The 24,943-nt window shown below is 40.3% G+C and overlaps 1 protein-coding gene across 5 annotated transcripts in view; it reads right to left on the bottom strand.

Moving 5' to 3' along the window:
- The window catches only part of LOC122711881 (ETS-like protein pointed), a 117,385-nt gene that overhangs the window by 20,294 nt on the left and 72,148 nt on the right, over positions 1-24,943 (bottom strand). For all 5 annotated transcript variants that reach the window (XM_043931037.1, XM_043931036.1, XM_043931039.1 and 2 more), the window contains 2 exons: positions 11,070-11,186; positions 3,114-3,317 (listed from right to left, as the gene is read on the bottom strand). In XM_043931037.1, the coding sequence (XP_043786972.1) occupies positions 3,114-3,317; positions 11,070-11,186 (321 nt within the window). The remainder of the gene's footprint in view (positions 1-3,113; positions 3,318-11,069; positions 11,187-24,943) is intronic.

Here is a 24,943-nt window from a genome sequence, read left to right as displayed (position 1 = left end):
ACGATTGATGCGTTTTGTTTACACACAAGTAGCGGCGGAGCGACGCGAAGAGGGACGAGCATTGGGGTAATTAATGCTCGCGGTTACGCGATTATAGAATTCCGTGTCATTAAGCCAATTACGTTCACAGCGAGGCGGCGTTAGCCGCGCGTGCAAAGCCTCACTCGGCTCCCTCCCTGCTTTTTTTTACCATTCCGGTGTACAAGAGCGCCGCGAGCATAATCGTGACCAACGATCTTACCCGTGCTTCGTTATTATTACGTCCATTATTGCGAAGGAGACGATTGCCATGATTCATCCACGGATCAAACCGATCCCTACCGTTTCAGAGGGGCGCCAATACGAAACTCGACCAACCCCTTTTCCTTCTTCTTACTCTTCGTCCTCAAATTTTCTATCTTCTTCCAAACGAAAGAAAAGCCAAATCTCTGTCCTCCGGGACGAAAGTTTCGCTCGAATCAACTCTCCCTCTGCCCCTCCCTCTCTCTTCGAAGAGAACGACGTAGCCTCGAATTTCTTTCCTTCCGAATCCGGAAAGAAGAGAAATCTGAGGGAGGGAAGGAAAGGAAGGAAATCCAAGGTTGCGCAAAAGTCAGAACGAAACGACAGAAAATGGGTTTCGCCTGCACGATTCGATATCGTGTATACGCGTGCATCGTGGAGGATGCGGCTTTTTAGTTTCTACTTTTTTTTTTTTTTCCTTTTTTCTTCTTCTTCTTTCTTCTTTTTTTTTTTTTTTCACGGCAGAGATATTTCCTAATATCCGTTCTCGTTCGCGGAATCAAAGCGATTACCCACGCTATGTCGCGTCTACACGCGTGCACCAACACACTCGTGTTGGCTGGTAGCAGCGATTGGTCGCGGGTCACGAGCCTTCTTCCATTGTTCCGCCGTTGTATGAAAGAATCCCGATAAAAATATATATGTATATACGTATATATTTGATTCTCGACATCGAAATTGCGATTTCGTTCCATGTAGATTATTACGCGCTACTTTGTCGCTAACTTTCTCTCTCTCTCTCTTTTTTATATCGAGCGTATCTGCTCTATGATGCACACTCTTATCTGAAATAATTATCCTGGCTCGTTTCGTTACGGAGCCTTTGCTCATTGTTTCCCGATAACCGAGATATCTGTATCAGTTTATTCTTTTTTCCCCCTCCTCTCTCTCTCTCTCTCTCTCTCTCTCTCTCTCTCTTTTACATTTAGAATTATATACGCACAATAGCGTATCATTATTTATTTGTTATTTATTTATGCTAATCGAAAGAAAAAAAAATTTATTCGATTTATTTGTACGATACGATACGTTGAATAATCCTCCTCCAGAGTCTATCGAGTCCATAATTAATTGGTCACGCGATGAGAAGACAAAAGGACAATAATGATAATAAAAAAAAAAAAAAAAAAAGGAAAAGAAGAAACGTCTCGGATGGAAATCGGAAATTCGTCGTGTCTAATCGGGCCAACCCGATTGAATCGCGATTTCCACGCCGATCTGACGACACGAATAATCGATCAGGAAGTACGGGCTTTTACTTAACGGGGAATTAAATCACGGGTGAACCTCCGCTTCCTGCCCGGGAATCATTTTCATACCACTCGGCCGCCCGCCTCCTCTCTCACCCTTCTCGCGTCCTTCCTCCTTCCTGCCCGCAACGCCGAAGATGTACAAGTTCCAAGGAAACTGGCCTCGATACACGATACGAACGGATAATCGAGCTCGATCGGCGGGAGATCCGCGATCGTGGGAGAAAGGGAGAAGCCGGAGAAACTTGGTTTCGCTCGACTCGATTTTATCGATCATTCCCTCCATTATTACGCACAAATGCCTTACGATTAAAAAATTAATCGTAAAATTTCCAATATTCAATTTTCCCTTTCCAAAAGAGAGATCTCCATCTCTGAAAAGTGTCGTCTTCTTCGTATTCAAAATTTGCCGTACACGTGCACCATCCACCCATCGTCGATGAGAAGAAAAATGGAAGGTACAATAAATTGAAAAATTTCGATCGATCGAGGATAGATTTGGAAAGAGAGGCACCTTTGTGTGCCACCAGGGAAGATCCGCCGACTGTGAATGAAAGAAAAGGAACAACGCTCATAGAAAAAAAGGTGCAAGCATTATCCTCGTGCCACGATTTCCACCCTCTTCCCGTGTAAAATCGCCCGACCCGTCGCGAAGAATGCTCTATCTCGTAATCGGAACACGAGTTGGTTGCATGCACACGCTTTGACACACGCGCGCGCACACGTATAGGTGGCGGTCCGAAAACCGCCTAAGTGGCCGAGGCAATGGCACGGGAGCATTCTGGCGGGCACAGGATATCCGGAATGGGAGTTTCTATGCCGCGCGTCTCTTTTTCCCCCTCCCCTCCCCTCCCCCCATTCTCTCCTTCGTTCCAAATAAAAAGTGCCGATTCAACGCTTCGAAAACACACCGAACAGAGGGAAAGAGGATATACGCTCGTCTCCATCTCCTCGTCATTGTTGCCCTCCTCCTCCTCCCTCCATCCCCGGTCAATCTCTCCCTCCTTCTCTCTACGTGTACCTGTGCCCGGTACCTGTGCCGTGACATTGCGATTTTACGGGAATTCGATCTGTATTCTTGTCCACCGGACTATGGGATGGGATGGATGGGTCTCTCCTCCCCTCCTCTCCCCCCCCTTCCATGGAAAACCGATTCTTCCGTTCCAACCTGCTCTCCTCTTCTTTCCATTCCTTCATTCGCGAATCTCTAATAAAAATCGACCCTCCCCTCTTCCTACGATTTATGCCTCCTCCCTCCCCCCCTCTTTTTCTCTCTGGGAGGAGACGACATTCTCACAGGGGGGAGGATGAAATGAAATCTCTCGCGTTTTAATCCACTCGTTGAGCACGGATTTTCTACTCGAGGGATGATCCTCCTCTGAGTAACAGGAGGTCCTCCTCTTCTCCGTTTCTGGGAGGAGGCGAGCGTTCTTCGCGATGAGATCTCTCTCTCTCTCTCTCTCTCTCGCGTTTCGATAATTCGATAATATTCGTAGATTTTTGCGTAGATTTTTTTATTCCTGGGAGGGGAGGGATAAGGGAACGTAACGAAGAAGGGGGAAGAGGGGAAAAGTCACGTACCTTTTTGAAGTATCTCGAGGTGTTCCCACAGGATATCGCCCATGAAGGCCGGAGCACGTGCCAAAAAGGATTCCTTCCCCATGGCACAAATCTGTTTCCCGGTCATGTTCTGCCAGGGTTGTATCGCTACACCCGCGAGGGAGAACTCACCGATGGCCCAGTGCAACCAGTGAGCGACAGCTGCTTCCGACCATTGCCTCGGATCTGAAACGTAATCGTCCAATTCTTCTTTAATCTCTTCCATATTCTTTCGTGTATATATATATATATATATACATATTTTCCAATATTTTTATCTATTCCAAGAAATTACATTATACAGGTGTATAGATAGGCCTCGAATTGAACAATTGTCCAATTGTGAAAATTGAACGCGGAATGTTTTCGAATGGATTGAAAATATAACAAGTGAGATATCGTTGGAGAGTTTCTCTAACGAGTATTAAATAATCATTGAGTAACATTGACACGCCACACCCGTTTTATTAATTTATCAAAGTCGATGCGTAATATATCGACTAATCGACCAGGAATTTCATCCATATTCATATGGAGAGAGAGAAAAAAGAGAGAGAGAGAGAGAGAGAGAAAGGAATTTCTGAATTGTGAATTATTCCAATTGTATCAATAATCTTCTATGATCGATATCTGAAGAGATAGGGGAAATGGTGGCGTATATATATATATATCGATGAGATCGGGTCAAAATCAATTCACAAATAAATGATAAATTCGTTAAATTTCGTCGAATAAAAAGTAATTTTATTATCGTCGATTATTTAAAACCCGGTGACTAATCACGTTTTTTTCAATGCTTTCAAACAGGAAACGATCGATATCTATTCTAATGAAACGACCGGTTCTAATGTTCACATCTCTCATGATAATTTTTTCTCTTTTTTTTTTTTCTCTAATTATTATAATAAAATCGTTATCGTTCATTTGTATGCAAGTTACGATGGAATATCTTTATTGCTTAACTCGCTTAGTTTATCGAAAGAAAAAATATATATAAAGTTTTAATTTACTTTGTTAGGGAAAAAATTCGAAATTTTCAAAACGTCTGCCCAACGTTTCTAATACAATTACAATCGGCAAAAAAAGAAATTGTGAGAAGAAAGAGGTCAACGAATGAGATCACCCCGATCGGATAAATCAATTGGTTGTATCCCCTAATAATAAAACTTTCGAGAACGGTGCGAAACTTTTGAATTTTCTCCGGGATTCTATTCCTATTTCTATTATTTCGAAATCCACTTATATAGATAGATATCGGTATATAGATTGTAAATATAATAGGGAGAATGGGTTAACGCGCGCGTACACGATTTTAACGAAGCGATGATGAAAAAAAAAAGAAAAGAAAAGAAAAATAGTGGGGCACGAGAGGAAAGATTACGAGGCGAGACAAAGGCTTTTCGAAGACGAGAGAGAGATATCGCGTCGGGTTGACGACATGATCGGTGCTCGGGCCCGGCCATCTTTGGTAGAAGCAATACCGAGAAACATTGGAATGTCCCATTTGAGGTGCGCGCCCATATTTGCACGCGTGTCTTGCATTGTTTCGCGGTATCTTCCACGCGTAAAAGTACAGTTCGGCTCATAATGCAAACAGAAATTACGACGAACTCCCCTAACGCGAGGCCTTCTTCCTCTCTTTCTCTTCGCCTCGTGCGCCTTAAGAATTCGTCGAAACGTGCGCAAACGAACCCATTATTACCTACTGCCCTCCGCAATTATATTAATACTTTCACTTTTCTCTTTCTTTTTCTTTTTTTTTTGGTTTCGAATCGATGCAAATATTTCTTTTTAAATTTCATTTATTTTTATTTCTTTAACTTCTCTTATTTTAGGGGCAGGGAAAAGAGAGTAATAACAAGAATTGTTGATCTTTCGGAGTGGATATCCTTGAGAGTCCGTTCGACTCGACGGACCGATATCCAGAAAATTTCACTCTTGAATATAATCGATCGTTATTGGACGACGAAATGGAACTTTCGAAAGTCTAGCGTTCTTCTTTATTTCTAATTTCTGCGAATTATCTACCATTAACAAGATGCTCTTACAAACATTTTCAAGTAACGCAAGATGTATTCAAAATATATTTCCTTAATTTTTAATTCTCGTACGAACTCGAAAGTCGTCTTAATCTGAAAATTTACTTCGCAGAATACAATTGCCTAATAATAATCTCTCTCTCTCTCTATATATATATCAAGATACGATCTCAAAATCACGGGTACTCATTAAGTAATCGCGGATGGGAATAGAGAGAAAAAGAGAAAGAAAAAAAACCTCTTTCAACGATCCGTTTTGTAAAATTAAAAAAGAAAGAAAGAAAGAAAGAAAGAGAAAACCGACAACAAAACGCTTTTACATACGACATCAAAACTCGCTAATTAAGCAATCGTATATAACGGAGACGAAGAAAACGAAAAAGTTTCTCCCGATTACTCCGCTCGCCGTATACGCTTATTACACGAGTTTTGAAACAAGAATGGGCTGGTAGAGGCAACTTTTCGTTTCTTTCTCGATAATCTTCTAACCGGCGGCGTCGGGGATCTGCATATTCCTCTCTCTCTCTCTCTCTGTCTCTGGGTGATGATAATGCACGGCGAAGAATAATCTAATGTAATACAGGACTTTTAACTCCCACCCGCTGTTTCACCTTATCTATCGGCCGATTACGTCGTAGGAAACTAATTGCCTAGATTAGCCTATTGCGGTGCGCTTGATTAAAAGCTGTGCAAGCGAACGAGAGGCAGCGTCCCGAGATCCTCCGCGCCTCTGGTCTCGCGATACCACGCTCCGTAATCGCTTCTACCCTCGCGCTCCAATATCTTGGCGACGCGCCGTTTTTCCGGATTCGTTTACGCCTATTACTCCTATCCAAGCGAAAATTGTATCCAACGCGATTACGATGTGCAATTCGTAACGGATAAGATCTTAATGATTTCTTTAATGGAGGATGAATATTTGTATCGATATTTAAGTCGATAATCGTATTACGATTGAATCGAAAATATATCTTGATATCTTATTAGTCTATCCACTCGAAAGTTATATATATTACGAAATTAGGATATAATTTATGGATAGGCGGAAAAAATAGGAGGAAAAAAGGTGACTAAAGTTTAATAAAGGACGAATATCAATATTTGTTAATCATCGAGGAATCGAAAATATCTCGACGCCTATTATCCAAAACTTATATCGAGGCAATTATGATATTATTCAAGGAGAGGAAAAAATGTACTTAAAGTTTTCTTTAATCGAGGACGAATATCAATATTTGTTAATCATCGAGGAATCGAAAATATCTCGACGCCTATTATCCAAAACTTATATCGAGGCAATTATGATATTATTCAAGAAGAAAAAAAGTTTTCTTTAATGGAGGATAAATATTAATATTTGTATATATATTTTATATTTAATATAAATATTAATATTTATATTAATCGTACGTCGAGAAATCGAAAATATCTCGACACCTATTACCCAGCCAAAAGTTATATCGACGCAATTATGATATTATTCAAGGAGAAGAAAAAATGTTCTTAAAGTTTTCTTTAATTGAGGACGAATATCAATATTTGTTAATCATCGAGGAATCGAAAATATCTCGACGCCTATTATCCAAAACTTATATCGAGGCAATTATGATATTATTGAAGGAGAAGAAAAAAGTTCTTAAAGTTCTTTAATCGAGGACGAATATCAATATTTGTTAATCATCGAGGAATCGAAAATATCTTGACGCCTATTATCCAAAACTTATATCGAGGCAATTGTGATATTATTCAAGGAGAAGAAAAAAAGTTCTTAAAGTTCTTTAATTGAGGACGAATATCAATATTTGTTATATGTTCATCATCGAGGAATCGAAAATATCTCGACGTCTATTATCCAGCCAAAAGTTATATCGACGCAATTATGATATTATTCAAGGGGAAGAAAAAAAGTTTTTAAAGTTTTCTTTAATGGAAGACGAATATCAATATTTGTTAATCGTACGAGGAATCGAAAATATCTTGACGTCTGTTAATTCGTCCGCAATTACGATATAATTCGAGGATAGGCGAGAGGAAAAAAGACGGTTCCCGAACTTTTCTCAATATTTGTTAATCGTGTACGTCGAGGAATCGAAAATTTAGCGCTCGAATCGTGACGACGCCCTATTTTTCTAGATTCGTTTACGCTCATTTCTTTTCCACGTGAAAATTACATCGACGGAAAAATTAAGATAGGGAAGAGGAAAACTGAAGGTGAACGATTCTTGATGAAACTTTCTTTAACGGGAACATTAATTTCTCTATATGCACTCATAGATTGGAACTTTAACGGAAAATGATTAATTCTAGCCGAATAAGTATTGTTCGATATCCAATAAACGTATTCTCCACGCACGAGAAGCCTTCCAAAACTGTTCCAAAAAAAGCGGTTTACACATTGGAAAGGCGTTTGAAAAGAAACGGAGTAATGGTCGAAAGTATGGGGGAGACGAGTGTCGCCACGAGGCGAGATGCGGAGAGGATGGAGAGAGAATTGTGTTAACAGCGGTGACAAGGAATAAGTTGGGCAAACATCGGCGCGATCCTCAAATATCGGCGGCGTCCTCTTTGATCGTGCGCCGTTAGACACTCGCGCGAGTCCGCTCTTTGCTCTCTCTCACCTTTTCCACTATTTATGTATTATCGCCGATCCCTGGTCCCGATCCGTGTGCGCTTTTGCCCGCGCCACCACCGATCCCCGTTTTCCACGAACCTCGTGCCCGCCAGGGATGGCTGCCGCCCCATTCATAAAAACCGACTTACACTCGCGAGTCACGTAGCGGCGAGGATCGGTCACCGCGGCTCCACGATTTCGATACGGCCGTCCACACAAGCACCGACGCAACGTTTCTTCTTCGCGACCTTGTTATGCCTCGTCGGTTACACCTTTGATTTCTCATCCCCTTGACGTGTTCCCTGAACGATGCTCGAGCACCTCGAGATTCGAAGCTATTGGAATCGTCGTTTTCTTTTTCGAAATTCGCGGTGGATTGGACAGCGTTGCGTTGTGCGTTTCATCGACGACAGAATTATTCGATAATTTAAGGATTCGATTATCGATCGCTTCGAAGGATGGAAACGATCTTCTACGCTCTTTGCACAAGATTGTTTAAAGGAAAGATGAATATGAATAATAATCCGTGGAGAAGGGAGAAGGGAAACATTTCAATAGATATTTCGATTCTAATAAATTCAAACGTGAGAACGAGAGCGCGAAAAATACGTAAAGTACCATTCGATGATGCTTCGAGTTTAAGATTCTTTGTCTTAAGATATCGAAGAGAAAGGGAGGATAACGCGAATTTTCTGAAACGTGTCCGAAAAGCACACGGCGATCGCGCCGAGATATGGCCGAGCGGAGATAATGGAAGCGCAGGTGCTCAAAGCTTTCTCGACGATAATCGAGAAACACCGACCGTGATTTCGGTCGGTTGGTTTAGGAAACCGTCCGCCTTATGCGAGACCCGTAGGCCAGTTTACCTACGATACGACGTACCTGCCCTCCAGTGATAAATTTCACCTCGCACAGGTGGACAGGTGGATGCCAATTTCTCTCTCTCTTTTATTCTCCCTTCCCCTCTCCCTTTTTTTCCCCCCCATCTTTTTTTTTTCGTTTCATTTCTATGGATCTCAGTGGCAGATCGACGAGATGCCAGATTACGAGAGCATTACGACCAACGTTTCTAATTAGACCGCCATCTGACGCCATTTTTTTTCTATCATCATTACATCGTCTTATCTCCGATCGGTTTCTTTCTTTCCGCTCCACGTTTCAATTCACTCCAATATCGTTTATTATTTTATTCGAGAAATGTTTTTTTCCCTTTCTTCTTTTTTTTTTTTCTTTCTTTAACAAATTTCGAAAGGAAGGAGGACGTTACTTCTCTCGATCGACGGGGACGAAGAGTTGGAAGAAGGTCTCGGTCAGGCGAGGATTATTGTGACGGTGCGCGCCGTTGACGGGTGGTCGAATCGATACGATGGCGACGACGAGGCCGTGTCTCGATTCGACGAAAAGGCGGACACATCCTTGGCGGCGCTTATTATTCATAAGAAAGGCAAATTCTGAATAAATCATAGGAACGTATGCGTCGATGGTGGTGGGGCGCTCGTGACGTCTAGAAACGCGATCGCGAATGCACGCCGTGTCTCGTTGCAGCAGGTGCGCATCTCCTCTCCTCGTCCACCGTTTGTATAGCACCCGCTGTATCGACCACGTTTCCCAATTATCCCCTCCGATCGATCGAGAAATCACTTCATCGATCAATTAACGAAATAACCTATTGAAAATAATTTCCCCCCGAGAACGAGATCGGATCTTCGTCCCCGAATCTTTTTCCCCCCCTCGAATTTATATACCAATCACTTTCCAAAATCCAATATCACGAAGTACTCAATCGAGTCTCGATCTCGAAATGAATCGTGATCGAATCGATTAAAGGGAAAGAAAGAAAAGGAAAAAGAGAAAGAAAGGGAGGAGAAAGGGGATCCAGTTTGAAAGTGGATCGGCGCTTCGAGGTTGGTGGTTAGGTTCACGGAGGTCAGAGACTGTAGGTGATCTGGCCGGAGGGTACGAACCCGGGGCATGTAGGCCGGAAGTAACGTCACACCCGCGTGGCTCTGAATGCGCATACCGGATGTGTGGCATCGGCTCCCCATCAGAACCATCAACATCACATTCACAATTCTTGCACATCGCCGCCTCGTCGCACATCGCATCACATCGCGCGCGCATCGACGCGATGCACGCACCACCTCCCCCTCCTCCTCCTCCTCCTCCTCCCCCGGTTTCGAAAGGGCCACGAGCGGCCCGCCACGATTTTTCGACAAATTTCACCCGCCCGCGCCCGACCGTGACCGATTGTGCAACGAGACGAGAAGACTGGTTTTTGCCTTTTCGTTTTTCTCCCATTCTTTCGTTCGTTTTTTCTTTCTTTCTTTCTTTCTTTTCTATTTTTCTCTTTTCGTCGCTCGATCGGGGTAATCTTCTCGGGATAAATTGGTTCAAGTGCTTTTTCTTCTTTTTTTTTCTTGGATGATTTTGGAGTTTAAGGAGGATGGATTTTGGACAGTTGAGGTTACGAATAAAGTTAGTTTTTAATAATTTGTCGTTCAACGCGTAATAATTGTACTGGTTGGACGAGAATCGATTATAATAACCGCGAATAAATTTAAGCATTTAGTGATAAGTAATTGATTAAAGCGATACTTTATTCCAGATTTTTAACTTTAATTATTTTTTCAACGCTCAACTCTGATTTTGGAATTTTGAGATTGGTTGCGTTATAGCGTAGAATGTATGTACGATATTTGAAGGATGAAGCGAGACAGAGAAAATATACAATGTTACGTCAATTAAAACCTTGGCTGATTATGCGGGCAATAATAAGTATCGATGCAAAAACAAGATCAATAATGTTTCTTATTTTTGATTAAATAATTGCATTTTAATGGTGATTAATGTTCGACTTATATCGATTTATTTATCATTAAATGACAATTTAAGCAGATTAAAATTAATAACATCTCTGTTTTACTTTAATATCGATCTATAAATATTGACAAAAAAAAAAAAATCATTGAAATAAAAAGAAGAAGAAATAAAAAAAAGAAATCACTCACGCATAAACGAATCGAGTAATCGATATGCAAAGAAGAAAATATGTTTTTTCATATGAAACCGTCAAAGCTCGCGAATCAGGACGCGCTGTATCGCGGTAATGAGAGGATAATTAGAAATCGTCGAGAAACCTGTACGCCATGAAACGCGCATAAAGAGAAGGGAGCAAAAAAAGAGAGAAAAAAAGAAAAGAAAAAAAAGAAAGAAGGAACGTTTTCCGCGAGATTGGGATATACGTGTATCGAGAGAAGAAGAAGAGGAAGGAAAAAAGGCGGCACTCACCTTTGGTTATGTTGAGGCGGACTCGTTCCTTCTCCCAGGAGGCGAAAGAGGCCTCCAGGGCCTCGGTCATCTTCTTGTTGGTCCCAGGTGTTAACGGCGGCACTTGTGCCGGTATATCTGAAACGTGATGATACATCCCCCTTTATTAAATCTCTCAATTTAACCTCGATTTATTCGAAAATCTTAGATTCTTCTACACCTCGAGGAAAGGGGATTTAATAAAAAAAACTCGAAAAAAAAGTAGTCGAACAAGCATTCTTCAGATTCATCTGGTTGGGGAGATAAAATTTTAATTGAAGAAATCTCAATCTCTTAAAAAATCCCTTAAAAATTACATCATAGTAATATCCTTCCCCCAAGAAATATCCATAACCAAAACCTTCAAAATCCTAAACTCCTCTCTTGAACAGAGCCGCGCATTCGAGGAACCTACCAACAATATTCCCTACCAAAATCGTCGGTAGGTGGTAAACTTTCCTCGTTTCTCGAAGAGAGCGAAAGAAAGAGAGAAAGAGAGAGAGGCAGACTTGGAAGAATCGGGACCGGTGGATGTGTGAGAAGCCAGGTTAATGGTACTTCTCACAAAGCGGCGTGCACGCGTCATCTTTCGGAGAGAGAGAGAGAAAGAGAGAGAGAAAGAGAGGCGCGTGTACACGGAGGAGGAGTGCGTCAGGTGTCGCGGCGGCGGCGGCGGCAGGAGCAGCGAAAGCGAGCAGAGGCGAGGGGGGCATGCACACCATCCTAGATAGCATCGTCGTAAAGAGGGGTGCAACTGGCGGGCAGGTGCAGGTGCATCGTCGTTGTAGGTACGCTTGCTCTATGCCGCGCACAACTCGGCGTACGCCTTATGGCGCGATGCTCCTCTTCTTCTTCTTCTTCTTCTTCTTCTTCTTCTGCTCTGCGATGTGTATTATTCTTTGTCCTCGATGTAGCGGGGAATTTTTAAAATTCGTGAATTTGACGAGATCGTCCTTTGGCGCGATATCCCTCCTACTCTTCTTTTTCTTCTTCTTCTTCTTCTTCTTTTCATCTTCTCCTTCGCGATGTATTATTCTTTGTCCTGGAACATAATAGGCTTTTGGAATTCGTCGAATGGAATTTTGTCCTTTGTTCTTTTCGTTGCTCGATTCCAATTAACGTTTTTTTGGAAGTTGAAGAAATTCTTGCTCTTCGCCGCCATGTATTATTCTTCCGAATATAAATAGACTTTTGGATCTCGACGAGTTTCTTCTTTTTATTGTTGAGTTATTAATTTTTGCAAGTTGAAGAAATTCTTGCTCTTCGCTACGGTGTATTATTCTTCGTTCCACGAATGTAAATAGACTTTTGATGAGTTTCTTCTTTTTATTGTTGAGTTATTAATTTTTGGAAATTAAAGAAATTCTTGCTCTTCGTTACGATGTATTATTCTTTGTTCCACGAATATAAATAGACTTTTGGATCTTAACGAGTTTCTTCTTTTTATTATTGAGTTATTAATTTTTGGAAATTAAAGAAATTCTTGCTCTTCGCTACGATGTATTATTCTTCGTTTTACGAATGTAAATAGACTTTTGATGAGTTTCTTCTTTTTATTGTTGAGTTATTAATTTTTGGAAATTAAAGAAATTCTTGCTCTTCGCTACGATATATTATTCTTCGTTTTACGAATGTAAATAGACTTTTGATGAGTTTCTTCTTTTTATTGTTGAGTTATTAATTTTTGGAAATTAAAGAAATTCTTGCTCTTCGCTACGATGTATTATTCTTCGTTCCACGAATGTAAAAAGACTTTTGATGAGTTTCTTCTTTTTATTGTTGAGTTATTAATTTTTGGAAATTAAAGAAATTCTTGCTCTACGCTACGATTCTTCGTTCGGAATATAAATAGATTTTTGGATTTCGATGAGTTTCTTCTTTTTGTTATTGAGTTCCATTAAGCGTTTTTTTTGAAAGTTGAAGAAATTCTTGGTCTATACATATAAGATTAGAGCTTCTCTTCTTCTTTGCGATGTATTCTATTCTTTGTCCAGAATGTAACGGGTTTTTGGAACTCGTGGATTGGACTTTGATGAGATTTGACGCGATTGCTTTTCTTTTTCTTCTTTTCTGCGATGCACCATTCTTTCTCCTGGAATAGAGCTCTTGGAATTCTTGAAATGGATTTTGACGAGGTTATTCTTCGTTCTTCTCTTTAGCAATTCCAATTAGCAGCGCGTTTGAAAGAAGTCGAAGAAGTTGTTTCACGAGGAGGAAAGTGTAGATTGAGATCGATAATTGCACCCTGGTCTGCTTAACACAAGAAATTTGTTTTTTTTTTTAATGATGGAATCGATCGAGATATTTTTGGAGAGTTCATTCCGAAAATGATGCGTTCGAACGACGGAGAGAATTCCCTCTATCGTTTGAAATTGCGCAATTTTATATTTGCAAATGTGACGGGTTGGGATTAAGCAATATATCACGAGCAATTAGTTTGACAACAACGTTGGTTAGGATAAATGAAGTATTATGCATAATTTTCTCTTTTGTTACGGACACATTCGAGGGTGAAAAGATCAAGATCCTAGATTAGACCGTGACTTCATAGCTATTAGCGATACAATAGGTTTGAAGAAACCCTACTCGATTCCATTTAAACTATAACGACCCCGTTATATCTTCCATTGCAACGATCGCATATATGTACACACTCAACACGGGAAGCGTATCTTTTTATCCGAAGAAAGCAAAAGACCCGTGGTCGCGTGTGTTACCAGGCCACTGGTCGTGTTTTCATACCCGCCAACCACTGTATCTTATCAAAGGCCTCGCGCTGCCTTACGTTTCTTCCGTTTTCGATAAACAGAAATTATTCTCCGTCCAACGGCCAAACCTCGCCCCTCCCTCTCTCTCACATCGCGCACCATTCTTCTAAAACCTCGTTCAATTTAAACCAAAACGTCCCTCTTTTATCTACTCGGATCGTAACCAAATATCGCTCGCCTATATTTGAGAATACTATAGAACGAGAAAGAAGGCGAGAAAAAAGGGAGGGGGGAAAAAAGCGGACGAAAGCGAAGTTGGCGCGAAGGTTGCGGCGTCGAGGAACTTAGGATGGCGCGCCGCGATAAAAATCGCGTTTCCTCGGGGATATCTGCACAGCTGGATTTGCATGGGTATAAGCTCTTCCAACGGCGTACCGCCGAAAGTCCATTAAGTATGTATGGCGTGCAGGCACGGTAAGTCTCCCATAAGCACCTTTGTCTCTACTCGTGTGCGTGCCAGCCACGCACGAACACGTGCGCGCCGGAAATTTGCATACCGGCGCGCGGTAACGAACGTACAAAGTATCGTCGTCGTTTCTCGTCGAGGCTGGCTAGAGAAACATCGGCTCTCGTTTCCACCTTCTCCTTAAATGGTTCTCGCGAATTTGACACGCGATAGAAATAATAATAAAACGATTCTTTCTTTTTTTTTTTTTTTTTTTTTTTTTAAACGGATTTCAATCATTCGCGCTCGTTTCGAATTCGATAGACGCGTCGAAATTTAGAAGGATATCTATCTTCTCCATCTATTTATTTCTCGTATTGATTTTGACATTTCCTACTCTCCCAAGGGTTGTTTTTAATCCTTAACCTCGAATCGAAAATGGTAAAATTGTATATTTTTTCCCCCCTTTTCTTCGTACGGATTAAAAATATATCTCGATTCGAATCGTGATTTGAAAAAAATTGGTAAGGTTGTTCGAATCGTACGAACATCTACGATGTTGATAACGTTTTGAAACGGAACGTGACTGGCGTTTCAAGGATAACATCGCCTCTTTCGACTGCATAATTAATCACAAACCTATATATATATATTTTTTTTTTCTTCTTCTAATTATTATTTATCGTTTAATTTATATAATTATAATCTATTACATTTATGCATCTAATCCAACAATTTTCTTCCTTCCTTCCTTCCTTCCTTCCTCTATCGGACCTCGATACCAACTTTTTTCCTCTCATCTCGAACGTTCCTTTGCAATCCTTCCAACAATCGTTTCAATCATTCCAATATATATATATCCCCGATCGACGAGCTCGAAAAATTACAATTCATAACACGACTTTCAACTCCTCTTCAGAAACGAAAACCGTGAAAACCGTGAAAACAATCCTTTTCCTCTCGTGTATAATTCAATCGCGGTTTTCCTTCTCGACAAATGCTCAAAAAAAAAAAAAAAAGAAAAATTGCCGCTTCTATTTCGATCCATTGTGTTCTTTCCGCGAAACTGCACACATCCGATGGATCCCCGGGTGCAAAGTGTATCAGCCGCGACGCGGAATTATTCATCGCGACCACTTTGACGAGTGCGCGTGGTGGAACGTGTAATCGAAGGAGGAGGAGGAGGAGGAGGAAGAAAAGAAGAAGAAGAAGAATCGTACGATTGGCAAGGATCGAAGAGGCGAAGCCGCCGCCGGAGGAGTCGAATTGAAAACCCACGTGCCACGGCGCAACGCTTGCCCCGTGCTCGGAATAACGATCGGGCCACATTTGCAGGAACGACGCCTGTGGCTGCCTCGTTGCGAATGCCGCGTATGATCGGCCGCGACGAGCCCTGCCCGCAAATGCTCCATCTCCCCCCTCGCCTCGAGCGGAGGAGAGGAGAGCAAGAGTTTTCGCTAGATTCGAGATGAATTTACGGCACCAATTTTTCACCACCGCGTGAAAATTTAAGATGGAATGTTATTCCGTCCATGGATGGATCGAATTTTTCGAGGAATTTTCGAGAGAGTTTCAACGGGATGCTGAGAATTATACTCGGGGAAATTTTTTGAATCGTTGCCTGGAAATTTTTCAACGGCCGACTTTTATTCGATCGTTTTTTATTCGTTTTATCCTCGTTCGTTTCGAGGAATATTCGCGAAAGTGAAACGCTCGAGGAATATTTAAATAGGAAAGTTGCCTTCTTGCGTACGATTTGTTCGAATGGAGGGATGAACAAGGGTATTAAGGAATTTAACCCATTTCTCCGCCGCGGTAAAAATGTGCACAACACTCGAGAAAAATCGTCAACGGCTGCGTTCACGCCATTTTTCATTTGGAGAGTGATTTTTATTATCGAGGAAGAAAGAAATTAAATATTATAAATTTCCAGAGAAATACACTCGATGTACAATAATTCCAATCGTCATTTGTACAATACGTGACATCTTATGCGGAGCGACTATAGAAGAGTTAATAGTATTTCGCAAATGACTCTCGAGTGGATGTCCGCCAATGGAGAGATACGATAAAAAGAAAAAGAAGAAAAAGAAAAAAGAGATTCGATCGGATGAGCATAAACGATCTAAACCGATCCATCATCCAGTCGTGTTCGAAGGCGTGGAGTGTCGTATGAATAATAATCGCCACTTTTTCACGCAAAATCTTTGCAACCCCGCAAATGTATGGGAGATAGCCGCGGGCCGTAATTACAAAGCTACAAGTGGAACACGTGGACATTTCCTTTCGTGCGACTAATCGTGTCTGATGTAATGAAACAGGAGGAGGAGGAGGGGGAGGGAAGCAGGATCGGAGGATGCATCTGCGATATTCCATCGCGATTATCGATCGATGGAACGTTCCCAATTCGAAAGTCTATCGAGACGCGCGCAGATGCTTTGACAAGAACGATTAATCTTCGAATAATCGCCTCTCTCACGTCACGTTACGTTGGATCTTTGTAAATAAAATTTACCAAGATTTATGACGGTCGGCTGAAGGAAAAGAGAGAAAGATTAAATCGAGCGTGAACGATAGTTTAAACGTGTCTATCTCCGAATCGATGTTTCTCAGCGTAAAACTAGGCGTGCTACTTTGCAACATTGCGTCTAGACACTCTGCCTACCTCCGCATTCCAACTTCTTGCATCGATATGAACCTCGGATATAGGTATACTTTTATTCACCTGTTTTAATCGCCTTGATTATACAGACAACGTTTCATTCCATCAACGGATAGATAGACGAACAGTTCTTGTTCTCGAGGCAACAAGATAATGGAAATTGAACAAGAAATTAAACGATTAAATTATATATGCATTTTTCTTCGATATTTCGAAATAAAAAAGAAATATCGTCTTCAAATATCGTGTCTTATTTTCCCGTATCGAAAAGAAATAATCGGCGAGGATCGAGAAGAAGGAGGAGGAGGAGGAGGAGCGATGATGATAATTCTTTTTCTTTACTCCTCTCCTCTTTATCTTTTTTCTTCCCCTCTCTCTTTCTTCTCTTCTTGGAAATAAAATTCGATATCGAGACCGATATCGAAAAGCCGAGCTGTCCGCGCATTGCTTAATAATCGAATGGAAATGCAAATGGGTAATGACCCGCGACCCAGCTGACACTTGACCCGTTCAACATAAATTTGCATAGCTCGTGTTATTCGCGGCCAAAAGCCGTTGGAACGAACGCTTATCGATGAAAACACGTGAAATATTTCCTTTCTTTCTTTCTTTTTTTTTTTTTTTTTTTACTAATCTTAATTGACTCGAAGGAACGCATTTATATTCGAACGATTCACCCTCGCCGGCAAAAGGATTTCTCGGCCCCCGTTAAAATCGAATTTATTACCACATTTTAGAGTTCCCCCCCTCTTCCGAGAATTTTTCTTTGAAATTAACCACGATTAGAAGCTCTCTTTTGTACGCGTGGATTAAATCAATCTTCGGATATGAAACTTTTCTGTTCAAGTGAATATTAACGAGTTTAAAATTTTAATAAAAAAAAAAAAAACACGAATATCGTTAAAATAGGATTATTTTTCAGTAAGCGACGATTAAAATCGCAAGTGCAAGTTCGATTCGTCCTCCTCGTTTCCATGTTCTCTCTCGCTCGAAACAATTTAATAACGAGCCCCTCACGATCACTTGTCGCCGTTCCAACACGATTTCCATTTTTCGCAACCGATGACCGTTCGCCGTTGTCGCTAACAACGTTTTTTTTAATTGCAAAGCACGAGGATAAAAAACTCGTCATCTCGATTACCACTCCCCACATTTTATTCTCCAAAGAAACGTCGAGAATCTTTTAAAAATCTTGAAATTTTAAATATATATATATATATATATATATATATATAGAAATCTTTGAGACGTTAAGAAGCCAAGAGAAAAAAAAAAAGACTGGAAAACATTATTAAGTTGATGGTTCGAAGATCGATTCACTTCGAATCGAGGAAATTTCAATTGTAAATTAAATAGTGTACAACAATTTCGAGAACGAATCGTTGATCGCGATTAAATGTATGCATTTGACGCAATTAACCGGGGAGGAAGAGGGGAGGAGATGGGAAACAAAATATGGACGAAAATATTTGAAAAGTTTTTCTCGTTTTCCTCGCTCTCTTCTTTCGGAGGAGGGGAGGGGAATTAAAAAGCGTGCTCCACGCGGACGGACGCTTACGGGGTCGTAAATTTTTTCCCCCCCCCCCCCTCCCTCCTTCCTCTCCTCCGCGTGGAAGCGAAGCTTGTAGATGAGTTTTAACGGACACGGGGCACGTGCTGGCAACGTCTTCTGGCTTATCCCTCTTTCCACGCCGATTCTGGAATACACTCAGCAGCCAAACAACTGCGGCAGCTGTCCTGAACAAACTACTACTAGGCCGTGCGCACCACGCTTCCGAAATCTTCCACTCTCCTCTCGTTTCGTTGCCAACACACGCACGCGACAATCCGACGAGTTTCCAAGTTTTTTTTTTTTTTTTCTTTGTAACTGTTTAATCTTGTTAACAATTTTTCAAAATTTTATCCCTCTTCCATTGTCCGATTCAAGTGAACTTGCTCGATTGATCGAAATTCCATTTCGTCTTTCATTCTTATTTCCTAATTTTTCTTTTCTTTTTGTTTTTTATCATCGTTATCGATACAAAGTTTCTATTGTTTGTCACATTAATACGTTACGTATTATTTATTTAAGAGGACGTGTTTCGGAAATTCGATTAGATCGAAAGAGCGAGATTTATGGCGATCATTTGGATCAAAGGAAAACGGTTAGAAGTCGCACGCGAGGGAAACGCGTAGCAGTCTCTTTCTTAACAATTTTTTTTTCGCTGCTTCGTATATCTTAATTGACACTTCCCTTTCCATCCCTTCAATTAAACGAGATTAAAAACACGGCACCGGCCGCTATCGTGAACCCGGTGATTTCTTCGCATTTGGAAAGTCGTGGAACGAGATCATTTTCTCCTCTCCCGTTAGATCATTACGTATTATTAATAAATATAACGCAACGGTTTTCGAGGAAAGCGGAAAAGAAGTTTGCGACTGTTGACTGGGCAGTGGAAAACAATAAATAAATAAAATATACGGGTTTAGCTGAATGAATATATTTGATTATACGTGATTGCGCGTATCTGTTTATAAAAAATTTGAAATATCGAAGAGAAACAAATAGCTACCAACTATGAAATAGTAATGTTGCCGACAACATTCAATAATGAAATCATATATATATAAAATTTCGGTGAAACTTTAAATTCTATAACAGCGACTTTATCGCGAAGGGAGATAAATCTTTCCACTCTTTCGATCAATCAAAATCGTTCCAACGGTCGATTCTTCGATTATTGACGCGTTATTAATCGAGACAAGGTGGAAGGAGGCCACCAAATTGTTCCGTCGATCGCTCTAATTAACGTAACACATGGCGCGGCACCGTTCCGTTCTGCCTCTGTTTAGCACCGCGACTCGTACACCTGTTGCTCGCCGTGGAAACGCGTTCAACCGGGGGAGACCTCGCCCCTGTTCACCCCTGTGGGAACGATTCCAGTGAATTCGAGACCGAACGAGGGTCCACAGAGAGGTTAAAAATACGAAATATATCTCCGCAAATCTTCACGCGTTCACCCGTGGAATCCATTATTCACGACGAAAATAGAGACTGGAGGCTAACGAGGTATCTTCGACAATTTGTCGGACGTTTTCGAACCTTCTTCGAAATCGGGGCGTTCGATCTTTTAAACGTGACATGTATTATTTTCCATATATATATATATATATATATATATATATAGAGAGAGAGAGAGAGAGAGAGATATCTCGTTGTATCAGCAGTACAAGTTAGGTTTTCTTCGAAAGGGTTGGAGATTGTTCGGTGGTAGCCTGTAAGATAAGGTTTATCCATGGTTTGTTTGCGCATCATCGTTTCGACCAACCACGCCTCCGTGTTACGAGCATCACGATATACAGTTGTGTAACTGTTTCTGCGCATTTTCAGATCCTTTGTTTCGGTTCTATCCTCTAGATTTGAATTATTCGGGGCATTGGGAATTGTTCAGAAAAATCTTGGTAAAAATCTACTAACTAACCACCACCGTGTTTATCTCTGCGTAGATTGAGCGCGTAGATGGTTTATATCGTAAAACCATCGAGAAAGGACGACGATAAATAATCCTGTGGGTAAAAGATAAAGAGCATTGCGAGGACGAGGGAGAGGCTCCACCCGCCTCTCCTCCAATTGTGTACTCGATAATGACGGCCATATTAACGAGCAACTGTGGCGACATTGTTGATTATCGCGAAACCGCGTGTCTCGACACGATAAGGACAGGCAACGAGCGTGTTACGCTTAATAATTAACGTCTAATCGGCGAAAGTATGAATTCTCGTGGCGTGTTATTAATGTAATGATCGGTGTCGCTCCCAGTTAAATCAGTTAAATGGGCGCAATCGGTGGCGGAAATAAGGGGTACGTGGTTATTTGCGTGGCAGGATAACGAGTGTGAGACGAAATCCTGATGCGCCGTGGATTCGTGGGAAAATTCGTGGATTACGTGGTTAACGAAGTTAAATTTAGATGTATCGATAATTGGAAGTTAGCGAAGATTAGTCGCATCTAAAAAAAGAAAAGAAAAGATAAAATTCCTACCTATTGAAAAATTAATGCGTCATTTTTATTCGAACGAATCGAGAATAAAAATGTAGAAGAATCAAAGAAAAAGAAAAGATAAAATTTCATTAAAATTATCCTACCATTGATAATTAATGCCATCATCGTCCATTTCATCGATTCGAAGGAATAAAATATAAAAGGATCGAAGAAAAAGAAAAGATAAAATTTCATTAAAATTATCCTACCATTGATAATTAATACCATCATCGTCCATCTCATCGATTCGAAAGAATCGAGTGTAGAAGGATCGAAGAAAAAGAAAAGATAAAATTTCATTAAAATTATCCTACCATTGAAAAATTAATGCGTCATTTTTATTCGAACGAATCGAGAATAAAAATGTAGAAGAATCAAAGAAAAAGAAAAGATAAAATTTTATTAAAATTATCCTACCATTGACAATTAATGCCATCATCGTCCATCTCATCGATTCGAAGGAATCGAGTGTAGAAGGATCGAAGAAAAAGAAAAGATAAAATTTCATTAAAATTATCCTACCATTGAAAAATTAATGCGTCATTTTTATTCGAACGAATCGAGAATAAAAATGTAGAAGAATCAAAGAAAAAGAAAAGATAAAATTTCATTAAAATTATCTTACCATTGAAAATTAATGCCATCATCGTCCATTTCATCGATATCGAAAGAATAAAATATAAAAGGATCGAGGAAAAAGAAAAGATAAAATTTCATTAAAATTATCCTACCATTAGAAAATTAATGCCATCATCGTCCATTTCATCGATATCGAAAGAATGTAGAAAGATCGAAGAAAAAATCCACGTTCCATCGAATATACCAAAATTATCTTACCAAACTTGGAAACTCCACTATCATCTAATTAACTTAATTAAGACCAAAAATAAATAAATAAATAAATAAATAAAATAAAATAATTCCACATTAAATATACCATAAAAATCACTTTACTCCGAGAATCCAGACTTTCAAACTTTACACCAAAAAAAAAAAAAAAAAAAAANAAAAAAAAAAAAAAAAAAAAAAAAAAACCATTATCGCTTACAACCCGATTCTCGACTTTCGGTCGAAAAAAGATTCCAAGGGAGGAAAAACATGGGCAACAACAAGTGGCGGGGGCATCGTTAGCCGTAGCAGCGATTATCAGAAAACCGCGTGTTTCACCGAGATATCGTTGGCCGGCGGCGTGCGTCCCGTGATAACGTCCACGGTATGCCCCGCCAACTTCCTGACACACATCCACCACGCTCCTCCGACCGATCCACCTTCATCCACCGAACGTACACACTGGAGGAAGAACGCCGAGCAGAGGTATTGGAAAAATATCCAAATAAACGAGGATCGGGCCAATTATCACGTTGCCGATTCGCAACCGGTCGCGTTTCTCATTCTCGTTCAACGCACGGGCGGATAAAACGGCCGATTAAGGCTTGTGTCGTCGTTGGAGCGGCTTTTCGAGAGAGAAAACTCGATTAATCGAGGAGGAGGGCACGCTAATTAAGGGTGGAGGTAGAAAAGGAGGGGGAGGCGAGTTTGGATTAGATAAGAGGGACGAGGCGGATCGCCGACTTAATTATCCTTGGTCCATCGTCGTTTCTCAATCGTTGGAAATATGTAGGAGGAGGAGGAGGAAAAATTTTGAAACGCGTCCCGCAGAAATTGCGAGCGGTGCGTGCGCTATATTTGAACCACGTACGACAGGGAATGGAAACGAGTAAGCGATCGAACCAGAATTGGTTCGAACGATCGATTTTATTGACCGAGTTCGACGCAGTCGAACGGGGTTTATTAATAGAAAACTCGCTCCGCGAGTGATATATTGTTCTGTGCGATTTCATAGGCAAGGTGCATATACGTGTTCGTATAAGTCACCGTAAGGACCACTTGTCGCTTTTAAACTTGATATTTCTTCAAAACAGAAGTTGCGAATATGAGAGATATATATCGTAATTTATATCCTCTTCGTGAATCACAGTTGTTATTAAACGATCATTTTACATTATATACAAATAATTCAGATAGTTTATCAATCTATGGATCCGAGAATCGTATACGTAACAATTTTTATTCGTCCGTACGTTTATTAATATTCAACGAGTAACAAGTTTTGGTTTCTCGAAGCTCGTAAAACTCGCACATGTTGGATCATCTCGCGCCCAGAATATAGGGAATCGTCGTACTTAATTACAATTCGCAATCGTTATTATTATTATTATTATTATTATTACGATCAAGGTAAATGAAATTTCACGGAACGAAAATCGACGAACGAGCACAGACTCTCTCGATCGAGATCGAGATCGAGTTACTTTCTCACTTCGAGGCGTTAATTCACGAGATCGCCGCGGCTTTTCGCCTTTCGTCCGTTGGAATCGAGCGGAGGGAAATTACGCGAGGAACATCTGTTCTCCTTCTTCAAATCCCTTCGACCAGTCCGAGTCCATCGATAAAAGGCCATCGACGAGTATGAATAAGGCGCTCGACGTCTTTTTTATTTTTTTATTTTTTTATTTTTTTATTTTTTTTCTCGCCACGATTCTCGTTATCCGGCAACGATTCGCACGCGTTCGTGCGATCGAAACGAGATGGAGACGCGCGGATCGTTCCAATCGGATCGTTCGCAACCACGCGAATTGCCACGGAACCGAAACCGCAATTAGCACAGAATGTTTCGTGTACTGTTAAACGCGCAGTCGACTGTGTCCACACTTTTTTTTCCCATTTTTTTTTTCTTTCTCATTTTTTGAGAATTTGCTTTACGCTTTAGCTTAATCTCAAGGATTACGAGAATAAAGCGAATAATAACCTGGCGCGAAAATTGGTTGGGATGATAAAAATGTAAATTTTTTTTTCCTTTTTTTTTTTTTCCTTTCGCGGTTGAAGGTGAAAATTGGCGATATTTAAGAGACAAGTTGATGTAAAAATCTCCTCTCTTTTTCTTCCTTCGCGCAGAGAAGAAACAGTGTTGGAAAAATTAAGAAGCAACGCTAATATACACGTGTCGTGAATTGCATTAAGCAGAATTAGACACTTTGCGCGAAGAAAGAAATAGATGAACATGTGAATCGTTATTAAGATTCAACCCAGAAAATTTAAACAAGTGCTTTCCAATCTTCCTTAAAACACGATCTTTCTACGACTAACCAAATAATAAGTTTCTGCAAAGCGACGATTTATACTTTCGTACATCACAAAAGAAGAAATTATAACACGATCCCTTTCGTAACTCGCAAAAAAATTAACGATTACCTATGAGAAAAAAATTCATTATTATTCTTCTACAGCACATAATTCTAATACACCAATTTTTTAAAAAACGGATCGTTAGATTGTCCTGAAAAAGGAAACGTTTGTAAAAATTGTAAAAATCCATTACTCGAGTAACAAATTACTCCCTCGTTCCAGTGTATTTCCAATACGAAATCATTCATACAAAACGTAAGAGGGACAAAAAGAAAGACATAATTTTAATACACAAATTTTTTAAAAAACGGATCGTTAGATTGTCCTGAAAAAGGAAACGTTTGTAAAAATCCATTACTCGAGTAACGAATTACTCCCTCGTTCCAAGTGTATTTCCAATACGAAATCATTCGTATAAAACGTAAGAGGGACAAAAAGAATACATAATTCTAATACACAAATTTTTTAAAAAACGGATCGTTAGATTGTCCTGAAAAAGGAAACGTTTGTAAAAATCCATTACTCGAGTAACAAAGCTCTCAAAGTATTTCCAATACAAAATCATTCGTACAAAACGTAAGAGGGACAAAAAGAATACATAATTCTAATACATCAATTTTTTAAAAAACGGGTCGTTAGATTGTCCTGAAAAAGGAAACGTTTGTAAAAATCCATTACTCGAGTAACGAATTACTCCCTCGTTCCAAGTGTATTTCCAATACGAAATCATTCGTACAAAACGTAAGAGGGACAAAAAGAAGAGAAAGAAACGAAAGAACGAGCATTCCACAGGAGAAATAATGGAGTCGAGGGAAAGAGAATCGAAAAGGATAT

The sequence above is a fragment of the Apis laboriosa genome, unplaced genomic scaffold (assembly GCF_014066325.1).
Source record: "Apis laboriosa isolate Shangri-la unplaced genomic scaffold, ASM1406632v1 scaffold18_cov149, whole genome shotgun sequence".
Lineage (NCBI taxonomy): Eukaryota > Metazoa > Arthropoda > Insecta > Hymenoptera > Apidae > Apis > Apis laboriosa.
Note: the sequence above shows the minus strand (reverse complement) of the source record. Positions and strands in the feature narration are given on the sequence as shown.